The 12,923-nt window shown below is 38.7% G+C and overlaps 1 protein-coding gene across 3 annotated transcripts in view; it reads left to right on the top strand.

Moving 5' to 3' along the window:
* The window catches only part of dennd2b (DENN domain containing 2B), a 76,014-nt gene that overhangs the window by 26,009 nt on the left and 37,082 nt on the right, over positions 1 to 12,923 (top strand). For all 3 annotated transcript variants that reach the window (XM_088934766.1, XM_088934765.1, XM_088934767.1), the window contains exons 2-3: positions 657 to 761; positions 10,925 to 12,169. In XM_088934766.1, the coding sequence (XP_088790892.1) occupies positions 688 to 761; positions 10,925 to 12,169 (1,319 nt within the window). In that variant the 5' untranslated portion in view covers positions 657 to 687. The remainder of the gene's footprint in view (positions 1 to 656; positions 762 to 10,924; positions 12,170 to 12,923) is intronic.

The raw sequence follows: 12,923 nt of genomic DNA, 5'->3' as shown, positions 1-12,923 counted from the left end.
GGTTTAATTGCTTTTTGTTTTTTCCATACATACTGTATAATACCGGTTGTACTGGAGCATTGCTGAAAGATTTTGGTGTTATCCATCCAGTTTACTTTTAGAGTCTTAAATTAAAAAAAACATTATCTGCCTGTCACAGCTGAAAACAGCTCAGATGAACCTCTATTCTGTACTGTGCTAGTTTTAACGATCATTTCTGAACTTCTATCGATACGACATATACACTGAGGAAAAGAATGCTCGGATGTCAGCCTGAGCCTGTAGGACGTCTGTGTTAGACTAATACAGAACACTTTTGTTTTTTATAGTGACAGATAAACTTGGAACCAGTATGTAAATCCTTTATAAAGAAGAAGCAAAGCTTCTTTGAAATTTTCTTTGTTATTTTTAATGTTGTTTAAAAATGGGCTGCTGATATAGAAAGAAAAATGCACAATAGGACCGTTGGCTGGAAGAATGCATCAGCCAGGAACTTATTCAAGGAGCTCCTATTGCAATCCTGATGGAAGATTCAGCCTGAAACTGGACTGATGTCGTTTATTTTTGGTTAACACAGGGGTTTTGTGTTTGATACAGTACATGCATTGGCTAGAGGGAAAATAGGGGGATAAAAAGAACTGGGAGCTAAAAATCCTTGATTGTGTCTTTTCTTCCAGGTGAGCAGGAAATCCGTGGGCAGAGGCAACGATGACTGCCAACAAGAATGCCAAAGCTGCCCCCCGAGCTGGAGGGAATAAAGTGTCCCGGGATATTCCTGAAAGGTTAGGAATTTGAGATTTATCCAGAGCGGCACTGTAAGGTTTTATGGGAATGATGAGGTCAGGATGATGCCCATGATGCGCTTCAGTAAAACACTTAGCCGGGTAAATAGCTATACAGTAGATGGAATTACCTCTGGATGAAAGAAACAACAAAGTAAATTAATAACAATAAAATATTGACAAGCATGTTTAAACAGAAAGTTGTGCTTCTAATGAACTGGATAACTTCTATAAGTGAAATTGTTGACCTGGGCATCTTTTTTTTTTTACTTCATCTATGAATGAAAGTACATTGAATCGAAACTGCCAAGGCTGGTATTGAGGAGTGAGAAAAGGAAGCTTAAGAGATAGAAAGCTAAGACAGAATTAACATAAACCTATCATTTTAATTATTTTTTTTTCTGTTGGAAGACATTTGGCAAGAAGCCTGATTCATGCAGCACTTATTACTTTCTGTGTATATAATGGGTTGTCTGGGTTTTTGAATGTCCAGAAAGGCCTGTGACGTCCACCAGAAATCACTCTTAACAAGCATTAAATGGGAAAGTATAATTCTATGAAACATTCTTACATTTCTAAGAAGATTATTAAAACAGAAACGCAGGTAAAATCATACGCTTTGGACTGCTATGGTATTCCTGGCATTGGGTGGAAAAGTTTCAGTTTCAAAGAATTGCAAGTGTTTGTATCTCCAGGTATTGTCAAACACCTTCAACAGAAGACAACTGCGGAAGAGCAGCAGTTTGAAATTAGGTACAGGTAATGTGGACACGACTGTAGTAATTTTGCAGACAGTTGCAAATGTAAAAGGAAAGACAAATTTAAAAATCAAGGTTCCAGGATCCTCTGTTTGATCTCAGATAACCTTTGCTTGAGAACCATGGCCTTTAAAACCAATAAGAAAAGAGAAGAAAACAGTGAAGCAAAAACACACAACAGGAGGAGGAAGTTGTAACATTTCAATAAAGAATTCATTGGCACTGTTTTTTTCCATTGTGGTTTCAGACTACATTGTGTCTGAGACAGTAAAAATGACTAAAAACCTAATTTGACAGGTTATGTTCGTGTATGTAAGTTTAGAATCAGACATTCTAAATCACATTTGCTACATGTATAGTTAATGTAGTAGAATGCTGAAAAAAAACTTGTTTAGAGCCTATGAATAATTATAAATAAGGGGTAGGCATCTGGCCCATCTAGTTTATTTGATTTTTACAAGCTAAATGATGTTAGGATCTCACCCAGTCAGGGTAGCTACTTTAACAACACAGCAGTTGGGGAGGTGCCCCAAATTCACAGTTTTAAAGGCACCATAATTTCCTTCAGAACCTTTCTTGGTTTGACTGCAATTATCTTTTCTAAACTGTTGAACTTGCATATGATTGCTATCTGCCTCCTGCTTTGAAGCTCAAAAAAACATTTGCGCAATTTGGCTTTTCTTGGTTAGGACAGGAAGCTTTTATTTTAACTATACTATTCCTCATTGAAATTGTGAGACATACTTCACTAACTTATGTTGACATAAAAGCTACTGTACGTAATTCACAGGGTTAGACATGTTTCTACTGTATCTAGTATGTGATGTCATTCGGGCGTCTTCAATATTCACAATATGAATCACAGAGACTTGCATCACAAAAAAACCCAGATTTAAGCTACTGTTTCAGACATTTATTAAATTTAAATGGTTTGCAGTGCATTATGTTTTTCTGTATAATATCATTGCGTCTTTCCATAATTACTCTATTTGCTATTCAAACTTTATTCTGTTTGCTGTGTACCATTATCCTGTGATTTGAACTGAATTGATAGGGTTTTAATATAATTTTAATTTAATTCATTTTTTCTATTAAAACAGCTATCAGGGACCATTCACTTGCAAAGATCCTGGGCCCTAAAAATAAAAAATCTAGAATGACTCTCTTTAATACCTCTGACAGGGGACACAGGTCGAACATACACCAAACATGCAGTTCCAAAAAAGTCTCTAGCCTAACACAGGGTGTTATACCTCCCTTCTGAACCCAGAGAGAGGTACCACCATACCATGCTCATTCTGTACTGCCAGCCCTTTTGTAGTAGCACAACATTACCAGCACTCAAGTATAAGTGATGAAAAAGCAACATCTCTGTGATTTTATGAAGCAGCTGGAAGCATTCCTGTTCTCCATTCCACTCTTCAGATTCTGCTGTATGGGTCCTTACACCAGAAAAAGACTTCACAGCTGAAACATCGTGTTTCCTTTCTTCTCTTTTCAGCATGGAATAAATCTTTACTTGTTCCTTCGCAACATACGCATGCTGACACAGCTCCCCACCTCAACTACTTTAGATTCTGCTGTCAAGCACGATTTTCAGTTTTGTTCCAGAGGCCCCTGCCTCTCCAGATAACCAGAAACAAGGCTGACAAAAACAGAAATGGCTTTTCAATTGTCACTTGTTTCAAGACTGGAGTCCTATTGATACATAAACTCTTTTATTCCCATTAACCTGTGAGCTGAGGGTCTGCTTCTGAGGTAAGGGGCCAAATACTGTACATGAGAGAATTGTTTTGGACTGTGGAGGAGTATTCCCTGATTTGTCGTGTTCTTATACAAGACAAGAGGTGTCATTTTGGTTCCACTGGCCCTGTGAGATTTCTAAGCAGAGCATGTCTGATGCTGCTCGCATGGTTAAATTAAATGGCTGGGGGAAAAGAATGAGAATAATTAGTGTCTCTTTTTGGAAATCAAGCAGGTGGGAAATCTGGTGTTGTTTAAGTTGTAAGACTAATGGTTGAAATCTGTTGCTGCTTTGCCTCGAGCTGCTTCTTCACAAACTCTAGTTAAGAGCGCTTTCACAAATTCTGATTTTTTTTTCAGGGGGAATATTCTTGGTTTCAGGCTCTGTTGATTTAAAAGTCTGCTAACATGGAAAAGTAAAGGCAGTCCAAGTCTGAGAGCCATTTGCAGGCTGAAATTGTATATATAAAGTGAAAACAAATCACAATGGAATTTTAAGTTGTCTTTCTCGAAAGACACAAATGCAGTACGGTTTAGTCAGCTGGGTGCCCTTGGAAACCTAGTGACAGTCAGCCATTGGGGATGTTTCGAGCTTCGAGCTTCGATTTATGCCCTGGAAAGTCTTGATTTCTTTTCATGTCTGATTTTTTTTAATAACAAAGCAATTGCTGGAAGCAATTCCAGTACATCATTATAACATGAATTGTCTCTGCAAAGGCCAACTTGCTTAATAAGGATGTAAAATTCTCTGCTGTCACAATATCAAACGTTTCCTTTTATATATGTTACAAAAACATTCTCTCACTCCCAGACATCAATCCAAGGGCCAACGTCATTATTACACACTGCAAAAAGGTTGGAGGGGGAGTAGAGTAGGTAGGTGTTCCTTCCCAAGTGGCTCTGTCCTAAATCTGTTTGTTTGGAGTGCAAGCTGAGCCCCACACTGACACCGGCACTGACACTGCTGGGTCACTCCTTTAGGTGAGACCTGCATCACCCCAGTTGATGCCAACTGCCTGCAAAGCAGGTGGAAAATTCATTTTCGACAAAACACATCTGGTTCTTGTTCCTAATGACATGAGCGTGGCAGTGGTATGCTCAGCTGATTAATAATAGTCCATTGCTTAATGATATTTAAGTCATGTTATGCAAATCATTGCAAAATCTTGACATTTTAAAACCTTATAAAATGATAAAGCAAACTAAAAAACACATCAGCATTGTCTCTCTCTGTGTATGAATCACACCGAGTTGTAGGTGGGCTATACAAAATTCACTTTGCTCCACCGGCTTTGGCGAAACACTGAGGTTTAGGTGCACACAAACTGATTTTCATGACACAGTAACTCCTAATAAAAATGTTACTCTTCTAAAGGATTGTAAAAACACATCTTTGTTTAAAAGGACAGAGTATGAAATGACTGTCCGTAGTCAAGGGGCCTAAGTTTAGCTGTCTGTGCTTTAAATGTGGCTGGATGAGTCTGTCCCACAGTGGAATAGCAGAGCTGGGGGTGTGTTAATTGGGCCTCTTTAGGGGATGTATCTTTTGATGTCGGTAACTTGAATCTCTTCCTCCCAGTCTGTTATCGGATTCTGCAAACAGGAAATGGCCTGTGGCTGACATACCCACAGACCTCTGTGAGAGTCTGTGTCTCAGTTGGCACCCTGTGCAGTCAATGTGTGGCCCGTTACAATTTAAGCCAAACTTTTGAAATCCACGATCACTAGACCACGCTCTCTGAGCTTGTTTGTACTGGCTTCAACTTGAGGCTTTTCCAGAGAAATTTTGCAGAGCTGTTAGCCCATTAACTGAAACCTGACTTGGCATTAGACGTAGGCCTAGATCCTCTTTCAGAGAGGAAAACTTTGTATTTTATTCTTTTGTTCTTTTTTTGTTCTTGAGATAAATATTGAAGGTCATTGCCAGGGGCGTATCCAGTAAGCTGTCTTTTAGGTGTAATAAATGCTTCCCACCCCTCTTGTCAAAATGAGATGGTTAGAAATTGCAGACCAGCTGTATTCAAAGCCCCGGCTGGCTCGTTACATCAATTGAAGAACACACATACTTGTAAAAACGAGTTTTAGGAGAGTTAATATCCATTCCAGGAGAATTAGAGTTATGTAACTGTACAGGGAGTGAGAATCTTCTTAATTTGTAAGGTCTATCATTGTATCTCATGTTTTATTTTTAACGTATTTGGATGATACTTTTATCCTTATACACTGTGTTATTAATAGAAGGCATCTCTTTTTGTGTACAGAGAGCTATTTATTGTTCATTGAGCTGAAATAATTTGGGCAATTCTGCAAGTGTACAGCAGCACTGCCACCTGGGACTTCATAGCTCTAACCACTGCTCCACACTGCTCCCACACACCACCTCATCCATCTGACCCTCTTTCCCTTTATTCCTTCCTCCCCTGCACCACTGTCCAACAAAAGAGAATCGCTTTTAATTGTTTTTCCTTACATTTGAGTGAAAATCCCCTAAAAAGTCATGGCAAATTTGCTAATGTTCCAGTTTTATCATGTTTTCCCTGTGTTTTTTCCATACTGTATGTTTAATTTCCTTCCTAATTTGATTCAGTGTGTTATTTTTGAGGTTTACAATGTTTTTCATGTTTGAACCAACCTCTCATAAACCTCCTCTTGCTTTTTATACAATATTATTATAGTGCCACAGATTTCCTTAGTAAACATTCATAGTCTTATCTTTGTAGGATGTTGTCCGTAATAATAATTGTTGTTTCCAAATTGCCTCTTCCAAAGTAAGAGGAGCCACTAGAAAAATTAAGTATCTAAGAAGGAACAAAAGATTGTTACACAGAGAAAAACAGATAAGCAAAAAGGACGAAATAAAAGGAACAAATCAGTTCAGTTCATAGTCATTGTTACTGTCCACAGGAAATAGTTGTTCATTTTTAGAGTATCCTGAAGGAGTTCAATAGATTAGTAGAAAAAAGGATGCTCTGATGTTTTTCTCATGAGTCCTCCCCAGGTAACGGTATTGGTAGCTGCTTGTAGATTGTAATGTGAAACGGCAAGAACAGAGAGATAACTGTTCTTATTAGAAGGTAAAACCTCACATTGGGGTGATATAATTTGTGGTCTACCACAGGAATCAGATGTTCTTCATTTATATCAGTTATCTATGTTCTGGGTAGTTGGTAAACTAGTTATGATTGCAGACAATATTAAAATAGGAGGACTAGTAGAATATTACATGCAGGTAGTACAAATATAAGCTATATAAATATACAATATTGGAAACTCACAGCTTGAGGAAGCTAGCTATAAAAATATTTCATTATAGTTGACACATCATTTTAATTTCCTCGACAATGTGGGGAAGCAATAAAAAGGCACACAGAATGTTATAATATATACAGCATCGGAGTATTCAGTAAAGGATGCTTTGTTAAATATTTAATAAGTAAACAGTCATTAATAATACCGCATTAATAATACAGTTTTGATCACAACATTCCGAAAGTATATTGCTAGAAATGAAATTAATCTCTTTGGTTTTGAGCAGTGAAGACTTCGGGAAGACGTGAATTCACGTCTTCAAAATCCTCAAAACCATTGAAGACGACCCAATGTCTTCAGAGCCAACAGTACAACTTGAAAACCAACAGAAACTAAGGGGAAGTGTATTTAAAATTGAGATCAGGAAGCACTTCTTTACACAAAGGGTTGTCTGGAACAAACGTACCCAGCCAAGTTGTTAAAACATACAAGGAACCAAACAGGCTAGATGGGGTAATGGCTTCCTCTCATTTGCTGACTCTCTTATGTTCCTGTCTCCTTTTCTAAAGAATTTCAGTCGTTGGTGGAAAAATGGCTTAATGACATTTTAAAATGGCTGAGCTATACTGTAACATTTAATAGTCGCTCGAGCGATTAATACATGGGTAGAGTAAATGTTTTCTGAAGTATAACTCAAGCAAAAGCACAAAAACTGTAATTGGAATCCAGTTTATAAGAACTTTTGCTATTTTATTTTCAGAAACTCTAAGGAGAGAATTCTTACCTGGATACCTTTAAAAAAATCTTGTAGTCTTCCATTACCGTAACCATCTCATTGCCAAAGTAAAGGAACCTGTTCGGAGTCCCGGCTGTACCTGTGCTCACAATGAGCCACTTAGTTCAATGTAACTGGATTCAATTGCTTTCAAATCTTTATCTGCGTGACTGTGTTTTGTGATTGGCTTTCTTCTTTGCATCAGCCCGATTCATTTTTACCAGCCGACTAGGGCACCTAGTGGTTACAATTTTGGTAAGCATGGATGGGTGTCCATGTCTATTACTTTTATTTCAGTAGGAGGAAGTCAAATTCCAGTTTCAGTCAACTGCATCAGTTGCATTGACAATCCTTGTATGCTGTACACTCTCACTCATTCCTTAGTGCACACTAATCACAAAGCTGGAGCTCTTTTTGTCTTAAAAAGAAGTACTTATAACACTTTATAAAGCGCTACCCCCTCTTTTAGCTACAATGTATTATTTAAATAAATGTGAAAACCAAGCAACTGACTTGAATGAATGCACTAAGAAAGATTCATATGGATAACATGTACAGTAGCTTCATCTTTATTTCAATCAGCTATACTCTGTTTGAGGGATTAATAGAAAACTTCATTAAAGTGACCCCAGGTTCCATCACAGAAGCAAAGCCAGCTAGGTCTTTTTTAGATAGGCTTAATTTTTAGAACCTTTCTTAAAGTATTTCCTGCAAAGTTGCACACTGTGCACAGGATTTCAGCATCATGAGACTGAATCATGAGGCTGGGCCATTTCCTGCCCAAACATACAAAAAAATTTTTTTCCTTTGCTTTAATTATTTAAAGTATCATCAAAAGCCATAAAGGAGGAAATTAATCATTAGCACTAGTCCAATTTGATTTTTTTTGCCATTATGTAAACATTTCAAGAGAATTTCATTATTACATAACTGATTACAGCCATCGCTTGGATGGAACTTGGATGGAATGTACCACATTGCATCAACTGGTCTTAAGGATTAAAACTGCAATGTATTACGTTTGACCACAATCAATAGGTCATGGAACAAGTATATAAGGACCAAATAAATCATAGGGGATAAAGTTTAATGATCCTGTAAATAAAGATTAATCAACGCACATTCTCATTCTGTAAGCGTAATTTAGGTTTGGCTGGAGAACAAAGATAATTAAGGTGAATTCAGGAAACTTCAGTCACTACACAATATGGACTGTTACCATTTTTTCTCCTGTTAAAATGGTTGTAATCTTTTCTTTTTGTTTAACAACACGTCAAACTATCTTGCATGTGTTTCTATTTAAATGTAATTGAGTTTTACAATTTATAACCACAGCCTATTGGAAATTGACTTTGTGTTGAGCTATATAACTTGATATAAGTGTACTTTCATGTTTTTTCTTCAGGAACTATGGTTACTGTTAAGTTTTCTTGTCACATTTGTAGTGGTGTTGCATTTATTATTATCTCTTAGTCCTTACTTTCTGGTTACGCAACAACTGAACTATAAAATGAAAAGCATTCTCTTTTTTAAGTTCTCTGAATTATTGTCTTTTTAATATATTGCTTTAAAATGTTTAATTTTCCAACAAGCATAGACGTATCTTGGTGTCTGCACTGACTTGATGAAAACGTCTTTCTTTTTTGCTCATGCTTAATTCAGCCATCATAAATCAGTGCTGATTTATTGTTGAATGGGTATAGTTCTGTTAATGACATAGTGTTGGTGCCATTTGTTTCCTTAATAGCTGATTTATAATAGCAAAATCTGTGTACTTTAGTTAATGATACAGTACTATACCTTCCAGCTGTGCTGTTCATAATTAGTTGTTGAGTTCAACAACTAGTTGATCTTAATTTAAAATTTATTTATGCATAAAGTACTGTCATTTAAAAAAAACATTCTTTAATTTAGCAAAGCTCAAATTTTTACTTTTACTTTGAGAATTATATACTAGAAGTAAACATCACTATTCTCAGTTACATGCAGTTGCATGGGTATACATTTCTCAGAGTTCATAATTTCCAAATGCATTGCTTCCAAATATTTTTCTGTAAGTTATGTCTTGGTTTATAACACTGACGTACAAGAGTTGCTCATTTATGGTAGTACTGTAGACACCTTTTTTGAATGTCAATATTTTAAAGAGCCTTAAACAAAGTATAACTGGAAATCTGTACTTTAATTTAATAAAATACATAGGGGAGAACATCTGCTATTCAGCGTAATATACTTATGTAAGTAAAAGGAAATTTGTCTAGTAATCAATTCGTGTTTCCTTACTTTCTGAAAGGTATAAAACATCCAATTCCATTTTACTCTAAAAAGGGATTTCTGTATTAAAATATGCAAAAACCTGAGTTGGCTTATTTCAGAAAGAAGTCATTACAAAAATGAAACAGAGAAATAGAGAAAGTAATTTTATGTGGTTCTTGGCTTTAACTCTAGTAGCTATGATCAGATAAATGGTGCTCTGTTTTGAAGCTTTTCTGAGAGAGTGTCCATGAAATACTTTAGACAGTGTAGTTCCTTCTAAAGAAGCCCTTTGGAAATACTGTGTCCCTTCTTAAAGACACCCTGGAGGTTTTCAGGTGCAAGTCCGTGTGGCTTCTGGGAATGTCAGGAGTCTGAGGGCATCAGAAGGTGGAGTGTTATCTGTTCAAACTTGTCATCCCCTTCTCCCAGCCAGCCTTTATTCTTCAGACAAACTCTGTGACATCAGATTTCTGTGAATCAATGAGTCGTGGGTTTAGATTTCAAAACAGGAGCATGCTTTCCTCAGTTCTTGGAACAGCAGTAGAGATTGTGTCTGTTGAGAGAGGTTTTTTTTTTGCTTTATATTTCAGAGGCGTGAAGCTGAAATGAGGTCAGCAAGGTTTTTAATCCTGTTGCTCAGCGCGCTGGTTGCAGAAAACTACGTCATTTCGAAGTGAACAATAGGGTTGTCGTCCTGGTTCAAAGTTTTCAATGTACAGTGAAGCTGTTAGCACAAGACAGCAGAGAACACGAGGCCCTCTGCTCTCTGTCTTAGGGAATAATGAAGTCTAAGAATGTTGCCCGATTCAGCTGGGTGGTTTAAGGTATGGCTTTTAAATGTCTCAGTCCGGTTCGGTGTGTGTGAGGTCTGCTTAAGTTTTACCAGCATAATGCTAATAATGTGGAAAAGTCCACACATGCATTTTATGCTGTTCTTTTCAATTTATTTTGGCCTTCTGTACAATTATATACTGCCAACATCTTGTCAAATTACTGCAGTAGTTTCCACAGATTATTTTACTACGGTGGCCAACTATTTCATTTTAACTTCTATCTTAAAGGAAGTCTGTGTTTTTTTAAAACTCTGCTTTTTTTTGTACTTAAGAAGGCGTGTGCTTTCCAAATCCTGTGAGCTTGGGCAATGATTAATCAACTGGCAGGCACAGCTCACCTGAGCTAACTCCCTTTTATCCACGCCTAGTTTCCTGCATTATGCAGTCAACAAAGGTGAAAGACATTGTTGGTAAATGCTTTACAGTTGATTGGCTTTCTCGCTGTCTTTTTTTCTAGGGGCTTCTTTTAGGAAAAGTACAGGGAAGAAAAAAAAAACAATAATAATAACACAGAGAAGTTTCTAATTTCCCTCCCTGCTCTCATTGCAGGTGCCAGTCTGCATCTCCACCTCCCATTCTCTCTCCAGTGAAAGGGCCAGCGCACCCTCTGAGTGACAGTGAAGATTCCTACCAGCAGAGCAGGTATGCTAAGGCTGCAGGCAACAAACTCCAGCATCTGAGGAACTGGAGCAACAGAGCGTCAACTTTGAGGAGCTGCTCCACACTGCCTTCCAACATCGAATCACAGAACAGACTCCTGAAATCCGTGAGCATCGGCTGCCTGGACAACAAGTTATCGATCTACAAACCCCCGGCGGTGGGAGGTCAGGACCAGAAGGAGAACCTGCAGGAAGGCTCAGCTGGGGCTGGAATAAGCACCAGCCAGCTGGGCTGGAGCACGCTTTCCCTGGGACCTGCCTCCAGCCACAGGAGCCTTTCCCTCAGCAGGAGCAGTGTCTGTTCCCAGGCAGTCGGCATCCGCAAAAAGATTTCCGAATGGGAGTGCAGGAAGGCCGCTCCGTCTAGGATGAGTCTCTGCCTGGACAAGAGACCCCTGGGCGAGCGAGTGGGGGGCAGTGAGGGCTGCCCGAGCCTTCTGTCATCGCCGTGCAGTGAGAAGACCTTTGACTTCAAGGGCATGAGGAGAATGAGCACAACGTTTTCTGAGTGCTCCTACCCTGAAACCGAAGAGGAGGAGGCCTTGGACAGAGAGACCCCCAAAAGGTTTGAAAAGAGACTGAGCAAGACAGAGGCGTCGGGGGTTTTCTCCCGCTCCTCCACGAGGAAGGAGACATCTGCTGTCCTGAACCGGATACAAAAGATTGAGCAGGCCCTCAAAGAGAGCCCAGGCCGGGGCCCGCCGCAATACCCTAGCAGCTGCTATGCACCGGACAAGACACGGAAAAAAACCTTCACAATCGGCCCCCCTGAGGACTCAGACAGCACTTGCACTAGCAAAAGGGGCAGCATCAGTTCTGTGGTAACAGAACCCGACTGCACCCCTGGGACTGACAAGCTGGCGAAAGTAAAGCAGAGGTTCAGTATGAGTTCGGGACGCTCCTGTAGCCCAGAGCTACTTCCCGATATCCCAGGAAGCACTCCAGTGAATCCTGTGCCAAAACCCAAACGCACCTTCGAGTACGAGGCAAACGGAAACCATAAGAGCATGCCAAGCAATGGTCTACCTCCCACCCCACCCTCTGCCTCTCCTCCCCCTCTCCCCTCAACCCCTGCTCCCCCTATCACACAGAGGCAGAAGAAAGAGGGCAGCTTCAGTAAGAAGCTCCAGAACAGGTGAGACACATTTTCCTGTTGTGTTTCTCTTTTATCATTTTTGCGAGGTGGACTCATAGTTTCTTTCCTTGAGCACTTTGTCATTCAAGTCAACCCTAAATGGTTTTTCAGGCATGGTGTCCAGCTGCTATATCAGAAAAGACAAACCACCCATTAATTTGTGTAGTACAAGTTTCAGTATTTTGTTTTTGGCGGATTTCTGCAGGGAAATAGTTGAATGTATGGAAATAAATTAGGAAAGAAAAACAATACATCTATGTTTTCTTTAGGAAATGGATGTTAAAACAGCATGTATAAAAAAATCAATGTTTTAAAACTACTAGGAAGGTGGTGAGGAATATGATTGACTTAATTCTGCAGTTTTTTATTTTTCATTGTAAGAGAGCAATTTTACCTCAGTAATTGAGAGTAATTGAAGAAAATAGGTTGTATAAATGAAAAGTTTGAAGGTTTATTCATATTCTATCTTTCTGTGCAAAATTTCAGGGGGCAGTGTCTTTTTGGGGTGTAACAGCAAGGAATTTCAACAAAAATGTTTTCTAAAACATAATTCAAGGTATTGCTTATTAATGATGCATGACTTCATGCAAGTATCAATCTAGTTTTCCTTGGAAGGAGACCTGTTATTGGCATAACATTAATATTGTTCTGCAAATTGAATTCTCAGACCATGAAAGAATTTGTGTATCTGGTCTGTTGAACGTGCTGCACAGAAACCGCGTTGCTAGAAAATCACAAAAGGACAGAAGAAATA

Source organism: Atractosteus spatula, chromosome 16, assembly GCF_055471065.1.
Source record: "Atractosteus spatula isolate fAtrSpa1 chromosome 16, fAtrSpa1.hap1, whole genome shotgun sequence".
NCBI classification, from domain to species: domain Eukaryota; kingdom Metazoa; phylum Chordata; class Actinopteri; order Semionotiformes; family Lepisosteidae; genus Atractosteus; species Atractosteus spatula.
Note: the sequence above shows the minus strand (reverse complement) of the source record. Positions and strands in the feature narration are given on the sequence as shown.